The sequence below is a fragment of the Galeopterus variegatus genome, unplaced genomic scaffold (genome assembly GCF_000696425.1).
Source record: "Galeopterus variegatus unplaced genomic scaffold, G_variegatus-3.0.2 Scaffold4075, whole genome shotgun sequence".
Classification (NCBI taxonomy): Eukaryota; Metazoa; Chordata; class Mammalia; order Dermoptera; family Cynocephalidae; genus Galeopterus; species Galeopterus variegatus.
This window is the reverse complement of record NW_007730186.1, coordinates 22,361-30,059: the sequence shown is the minus strand read 5'-3', so window position 1 is coordinate 30,059 and position 7,699 is coordinate 22,361. Positions and strand designations below refer to the sequence as shown.

General features: G+C 45.9%; 1 protein-coding gene across 1 annotated transcript; it reads left to right on the top strand.

Annotated features, from left to right (window-relative positions):
- Window positions 1-296: 296 nt before the first annotated feature.
- On the top strand, window positions 297-6,449 carry LOC103602253 (HLA class II histocompatibility antigen, DM beta chain). The gene is made up of 6 exons (XM_008586665.1): window positions 297-575; window positions 2,063-2,344; window positions 3,621-3,905; window positions 5,408-5,524; window positions 5,681-5,716; window positions 6,088-6,449. The coding sequence occupies exons 1-6, from the start codon at window positions 521-523 to the stop codon at window positions 6,102-6,104; spliced, it is 792 nt and encodes a 263-aa protein (XP_008584887.1). The 5' UTR covers window positions 297-520; the 3' UTR covers window positions 6,105-6,449.
- Window positions 6,450-7,699: the final 1,250 nt, after the last annotated feature.

Sequence of the window (7,699 nt, the reverse complement as noted above, 5' to 3'; positions counted from 1 at the left end):
TAATATCTTCCTAAGTAACCTCCCTTTGAGGAACAAGAGAGCTTATCTGGGTCTTTTGGGAGGGCACTGAGAGGAAAAAGTTAAACCAGTGGACAGTCCTGGGCATATTGGGATATTCTCTCCACTGATCTAGGGAGATCCACCTACAGACTGGTTGTTGCACAGAAAAAGAAGAAAGAGACTAGGGCAGGATGAAGTTTACCTAGTAACTGATGATGCTAGGCTGAGCCACTCAGTGATTTGTTTCTACCTCTGTCCCCGCCTACCCAGCCAATCTGACAACTCTTAGTTTGGGACACAGGACTCAGATGGGCTGGAAGGAACATGTTTAGTATCTAGGGGCTGGATAGCTGCAAGTTACTCATCTAGTGGGGAACAAGGGGCCTGGGCAATGCCATATTCCTCTCAGTGTCTGGAGATCACTCCCCCGGGCTGGAGCTTCTGAGGCAGGCAAGGATCCAAGGCCCCTGGAAGAGCTGGTTCAGGGGACTGAATTCCCTGCGTCTTTGCAGAACAGAGCATGATCACACTCCTGCCACTGCTGCTGGGCCTCAGCCTGGGCTGCACAGGAGCAGGTAAGGACACTCCTTCCTGGGACCTTCTTTTCTCCTGCTCCTGTTTTTGGGGTAAGGGTACTCAGTTTTATTAATGAATTTGGACACCCCAGACTAGTTTTTCTCCCTACTGTATAATAGCACTTTATACTGCAACTTTGTAGCAATTTTAATAGTAATTAAGCTGTACAATTATATGTGTACACATTTCTGTGATGAAACGTGGGCAAGAACAATGTCTATTTTGTTCACTGCTGCATCCCAAGCTCCTAACACAGAGCTTGGCACATAGCAAATGTGTTATAAACATGTATGAAGTGAATATTTAATAAAATTGCCAGCACAGATCAAGGCTGACTCCTTCTCTTGACCCCTTTTCTCTCAATAATTTGCCTTACCGAATGTCTGCATTGTGGGTAAATTGTCATGTTCAAACATGCAAATGATCTTGGGCCACTCCTTTCTCTGTATTTAAGAGGAAATTAGATCCAAAAACTTCTCTCCTACTACCATCTATTCCCTTAAATCGGGGCTCTCAGAGACTGCAGTGTGTGAGCTTGGTTAGTAGATGCTGCCTGAGGCAAGAAATCTGGGCCAGACTAACTGCGTGTAACCAAGGCTTGGCTTCCCAGCTGAATACTGTGGAGGAAAAATCAACTGATTTTTTCTTCTATATGATCACCCTCAACACTTCTGTGACAACGTGTGTGTTTTTTTTTCCCATGCCAACCAACTCTATACCAGCTGGGTATCCTACAGTTCAATTCAGTTATGGCGTTAAGGGCTCAGTCACACAAGACTGCCCCTACTTCAGACGCCAGTAACAAGTCGTAGTTCCCCAGGTTACCCACAACTTCTGTCCAATGTGGCTACAAATCAGAGGTTCCCATGACCCCCTCCTTGGCTTTGATAATTTGCTAGAGTGACTTTCAGAACCCAGGAAAACATTTTACTATTACTGATTTATTAGAGAGGATATTTTAAAGGATACAAATGAACGACCAGATGAAGAGGTACATACGGCAAGGTCTGGAAGAGCTCCGTCCCTGTGGAGTTAGTGTGGGCCACCTTCCTGGCTCATGGAAGTGTGCACCAACTGAGATCTCTGAACTCCTAGTTCAGGGATGTTGATGGAAGCTTCATTGAGTTGGCATGATTGTTTATTAACTCAATCCCTTTCCCAGAGGATGGGGGATGGAGCTGAAAGCTCCAAGCTTCTAATATGACTTGATCTTTTTGGTGACCAGCCCCCACCCAGGAGCCCACCAAGGGTCACCTCATTAGAATAAGGATGTTCCTATCATCCAGGAAATTCCAAGGGATTAGGAGCTCTGTGTCAGGAACCAAAGTCAAAGACGAATATTAGATCAAAAGATGCACCTAGCATCCGTATCAGGAAATTATAAGGGGTGCTGTGCCAGGAACAGGGCAGAGACCAAATACATATTTTTTGTTATGTCATACTAGCAGAGGACATTGACCTGCTCTCCCTTCTCTGGCTCCCCTAGGCAGTTTTGTGGCCCATGTGGAAAGTGCTTGTCTATTGGATGACGATGGGACTCCAAAGGATTTCACATATTGTGTCTCCTTCAACAAGGATCTGCTGTCCTGCTGGGATCCAGAGGTCGACAAAATGGCCCCTTGTGAATTTGGGGTGCTGAATTTATTGGCCAAATACCTCTCAGAGTACCTCAACAAACAGGAGCAACTGCTCCAGCGCTTGCGCAATGGGCTCCAGGACTGCACCACACACACCCAGCCCTTCTGGGGATCACTGACCCACAGAACACGTGAGGAGAGAGGGGTGCAGAGGGGCTTCTAGGAAGCACAGTCAGGAGAGAAGGCCAGGGAGGACCCCTCGGCAGGCAAGGGGCTTGAGATTTGTGCAGGAAAGGAGCAGAAAATGTGTGGACATGGAACATAGAAATAGGGGGGATTGAACCTTAAGGGGAACCAGGTGGTTGAGAGTGGTGGAACAGGAGGAAAGAAAGGGAGGTGATGTTTGAGCCCCTGAGGAGCTACGTGTATTGGGGGAGAGAGAGCAGAGGCCAGGGCACCTCAGGAGGCAGATCCAGGTTCAACCAGGGCTGTGTCAGAATAATCAGGATGGCTTTTCTCAAAGTGTTCATGCCTCTTTATCCCAGATTTTGATGTTCTAGATCTGGGGTGGGCCCAGGCACGGGAATATCTGGAAAGGCTCCCAGGTGATTCTGATGCATTCTCTCTCTCTCACCCTTAATCCCTTGCATTGAAAATGATGAGGTGTGTACAAGTAATCTTGAAGATCTCCACAGGACAGAGAAGTGTGTCTTAAGATGTGGTTTCTGAACCACCTTTCTCAGAATTGCCTGGGGGAGGTGCTTGTTAAAAATGCAAGCCCTTTGGTACCACTCCAGATCCATTAAATAAAAATATCTGGGGATGCAGTCTAGAGAATCTGCATTTTAACACAATTTCTTGGATTTTTACTTAATATTTTATTTGAAAAATACCAAGGTGGAAGCAAGCAAGAGGGTCACGTAGGAGAAAGCACTAGTAAATATGGCAATGTTATCACAATCTCATTAATTTAGACTATACTAATTCCAAATTTAAGAGAGTTAGTCCTGAGTTAGGCTTGTTTCTTTAAACTATCCAAGGAGAAAAGGCTTTATTTAGCACATTAATTTGTTAAACAAGATTTGAGGAAAATTTTTTCCCGCCTTTATAAATCCCAATTTACAACTCTGGGTTACTGTTAGCTCATGTACTTTCAAGCTTACGTACTTGAAATAAATGCAGTAACTTGTGAAACAGCTTGCAGTTCAGACCTCACTTTTACTAATTGTAATCAAACATAATTTTGGAGGAGAAAAGAAAGAAAGGGGCAATGAAGGAATGGGAGAGAAAAAAGAGTGAAGCAGTAGTAAATTCTAACTCCTCACTTTCAAGTGGTAGCATTGGGGGGTGGGAGGGGACACAGCAGGTTGACAATATCTATGAAGAGTTGAAATAGGAAAGAAACCAGGTTGGAGGAAAAGCCAGAATGTCACCTCCTTCCTGAACATTTTTTTTCCTCCTGTTCAGGGCCACCAACTGTGCAAGTAGCCCAAACTACTCCTTTTAACACGAGGGAGCCCGTGATGCTGGCCTGCTATGTGTGGGGTTTCTATCCAGCTGACGTGATCATCTCATGGAGGAAGAATGGAGAACCCGTCATCCCTCACAGCAGTGCCCCTAAGATTTCCCAGCCCAATGGCGACTGGACATACCAGACCCTCTCCCATTTAGCCTTAACGCCATCTTATGGGGACACCTATACCTGTGTGGTGGAGCACATTGGGGCTCCTGAGCCCATCCTCCAGGACTGGAGTAAGTGTACGGCAGGTGGAAGGAATTAGGGTTGAAATAGAGAGATATTGGAAGCTGGTTATTGAAAAAAGAACACCAACATTTTGGCAGAGGGAGTGAGATGTGGATAGGTACATGGTGTATGATAGAGAGGGAGGCGCTGAGAATGGGGAGTGGTTATGGAGAAACTTACAGAGGGCTCACGACCAGAGATGGGGCAATGGGATGAAGGAACGGAAAGAGTTGGTGATTGTTACTGTTGCTATTGCAGTGCAGTTGACGTTGCTGTGTCTGTGTTTGAGGGTGGGAGGGGAGCATGATTGTCCTAAAAAGAGAATGTGGATTTGGTAACTATATTTTTAAAACCAAAAATTGTGGTACATTATTCTAGTCTCCTTAGATTTCAACTATTCTGGTGTCAGGTCAAGAATGGGAGTTGAGGAAATAACGAAGGTTGAAGAAGAAAGGAGACTTTCTCTTGGTGTGGGGCAGTGCTGAATTTGGGCTGCTCTGTCAAGTGTAGAGGGGTAGGAAAGCCATAGCTGGTCGACGCTGGTGTGCATGCTTGGGGGCCAGTGGATAAGGAACTGATTACCTCTGCTTGAACTCCGGGACTGGGAGTAGCCAAAGGTCATAAGAAAAGTTGCACACAGATTTGGGCATTCCTGGGAAAGAAGAGGAAGAAATGAGAAGGAGGAAGGGTGTCTACAAAGGGCCAGGGAACAGGATCCCAGGTTGACTGCTGAGACCAGGCCTCCCTTGTGGCGAGTGTTGTATCTTGCTAGGCAGCTGGGAGGGGTGTGGGGAACAGAGAAGCGAGTGGAACTCACGTGCTCACTTGAGCTCTCCTGGGGAAAGTCTTCTCTACAGGGTGCACAAGAAGTTTCCCTTGAATGGTTGAGTGCTCATTTTATCAGGGGAAAGAGTCTGAGTGGGACATGATTCAGAATAGGACCCGCTCCAGGAAGCAGTGGTGGGGGGAGGGTGTGTGTACTATGGAGTGGAATGGAGACAAGCTCTGTAGGGACACATGGGAAATCTAGGTGTAGAAGACACACAGGTAGTAGAATTACTCACAAAATGGAACCACTGGAGGTTAGGAAAGGCGGAAAGCCATTTTAATAGGAAGATGCTCAGATGGAGCAAGGAAGGGAGCAAACATTGTCACCGTGGGGGCAGTGGAGAGGGGAGTCAGGAACCCTTTATCCTGGCGAGGTGCCCTTGGGCTGAAGGAAGGAAAGAAGATGCCTTGAGAGGTCCCACTGTACTGGAGAGGATCTGCGGTACTAACTCTGGGGAGGTGGGTTCCCCAGGCTTACTCTAGGAGTAGAGGTCCATAGGATGGGGGATTTGAGGAAAGGCCATTTCCTTGGGAAAGGCCATTTCCTTGGGGTTGGTATGAGCTGGACCCGTGGGGCTGAGATAAAGGACCTTTGAACCTGCTGAGAGGAGGTTGTAATAAATTAAGTTGCTCTGGGAGGGGGCAACAGTGATTGGTTCTAGCAAGTTTCTGTTTTTTGCAGCACCTGGTCTGTCCCACATGCAGACAGTGAAGGTTTCTGTGTCTGTGGTGACTCTGGGCCTGGGCTTCATCATCTTCTCTCTTGGTTTGGTCAGCTGTCGCAGGGCTGGTATCTCCAGTGAGTGACCCTTAACTCCTATCCCCACTCCCGCTCCCCATTTCTGCTTACTTTCTGTGTGCGATTGATTCTCTCATTTCTAGCCTGTTTGCTGTGAATAATGCTAGATACTTTTGTCCACTAAGACTGGTCTAATCAGGTATCTTCCTCTCCTAGGCTACACTCCCCTCCCTGGATCCAATTATCCAGAAGGTAACATATCTGTTGGTCTCAATGCCAGCTGGTCCTTTGGAAGGGGTGGGGGCTAGAGGGGGTCAGTGTTGGGTTCAGCTAATGGTGCTTATAGTAGGGGTGATCTTCCCTGAAGACCTAGCCAAGGGCATGATTTAAGGTACCGTTGTTTGGATTAGGAGCAGGAAAGAGGAACACCTACCTTCTCCTCTCCTACCCAGTGAAATGTCTGTGGGGAGGAGGCTGAAGGTGGTTCCTTTGAATTTGTTGTTGGTGAACTAGAATTTCCAATATTACTGTGTTAAGGGCTCTGGCATGGGATGGTTACAGACACAAATGATGGGGTCAAGTTGGGTTGAAGCCTCACTATCTCCATTTTATTTCTTCTGCAGGACGGCACATTTCCTAGGGCCAGAACCCCACAACTTCTACTCCAAGTGAGGAAGAGATTCAAACTTAATAATGCTACCATGCCTCCCAATATCTTCAAATCTCCCAAATTTTCTTGGATCCTATGGTTTCTCCATCCAATTCTTTGAATTTCCCAATCCCCACCACCACAATGTAAACCTTAGCAACTTGGGGAAACTCATTCCTAGGAATATTCTGTAACCAAATTATTGTCCAAAGCTGTATTTCTGGGGTGATAAAATGTGGGGGAGGGGGTTAAAGGGCCTCCTGGTGGCCCCCCTCTGCCACAGAGGACAGTGAGTCACTGCTGATTGTCTCTGAGAAATAAACTCTGGTGGAAATACTGGTTTTTTACATCTTTTTTCCTGGGGCCTGGGAAAAGAATATGGGCCGAGCAGGGGCTGAGGTTGATTTTCTCCTACTTGAGTGGAGGAGTCAGTGCCTCCTCCCATCTTCCCATCTAGACACAACAAAATTTGGGGCAGTTTTTTGATTTATAATTCATGAGAAGAAATTAAACAATAGTGGAGTGGAGTCACAGAGTAAGGGAGAGGAAGGGGAATAACAGTTCAGTCACCTCGTAAAGGATCTTACGAGGACTGAATGAGTTCATGCTTGTAAAAGGCTAAGCATGTTGCCCAGCACGTAGCGAGCTTGCAGTAGTGACGTTAGCTAGTGTCAGTTGTACCAGGTGCTTTACGCGCATTATTTCATTTGATCCTCATCACAACCCTGAGGTGGACCCCTCAGATAGTCAGGATTCAGGGGGTTAACTTAACTTCAGATCTGAGTTCTGGAAAGTAATTTCTTCCATACCTTGAGTGGGGAAGAGAACATAGCTCGGCTGCTTATCTTGTCCTAGGCACTGGGATAAGTGTCTTATGTCTGTACCTCCTTCTCTTCTCACAATAACCCCATAAGGAACAGATTGTTTTCCTCCATGTCACAAAGGAAGTGAGGTTCAGAGAGGTTAAATAACTTGTCCAAGGTCAAAGAACAGATTATCTGTAGAAAGTCTACCTGAGCTGGAAGTAAGTAGATTACTTAATTCTCATGCTAGTGAACACACTTCTCTAGAGGGCCACCCTTTTATTCCCTTCTACCCCAACCCCCAAAGGCATCCACTATTCGGGGGTAGGTTTCACACTGGAAAAGAGCACACTGGCTGGCTGTTTGTTTTCCAGTGAAGGGCGCCACCTGCTGGACACAGAAAGCTGGGCTGTGGAATTGTTTTGGAGTTGGGTACTGAACTAAGGTAAGGAAAAGAAACCAGAAATTGTTTGCATTTGCATTTCCCTGATGCTGAGTGATGTTGAGCATCTTTTCATGTGTCTGTTGGCCATTCGTATAACTTCCTTTGAGAAATGCCTATTCAGCTCCTTTGCCCAATCTTTAATTGGGTATTTGGTTTTTTACTGTTAAATTGTTTGAGTTCCTTGTATATTCTGGATATTAATCCTTTGTCACATGAGTAGTTTGCAAATATTTTCTCCCACTCAGTAGGTTGTCTTTTCACTCTTTTAATTGTTTCTTTTGCTGTGCGGAAGCTTTTTAGTTTTTTTTTTTTTTTTTTTTTTTTTTTTTTTTTTTTTC

Excerpts from the sequence above, each read along its gene's own strand:
- LOC103602253 (XM_008586665.1), top strand. The coding sequence starts at position 521 with ATGATCACACTCCTGCCACTGCTGCTGGGCCTCAGCCTGGGCTGCACA. Across the intron at positions 3,906-5,407 it reads GCCCATCCTCCAGGACTGGA|CACCTGGTCTGTCCCACATG; the intron begins GTAAGTGTACGG and ends TGTTTTTTGCAG. Across the intron at positions 5,525-5,680 it reads TCGCAGGGCTGGTATCTCCA|GCTACACTCCCCTCCCTGGA; the intron begins GTGAGTGACCCT and ends TTCCTCTCCTAG.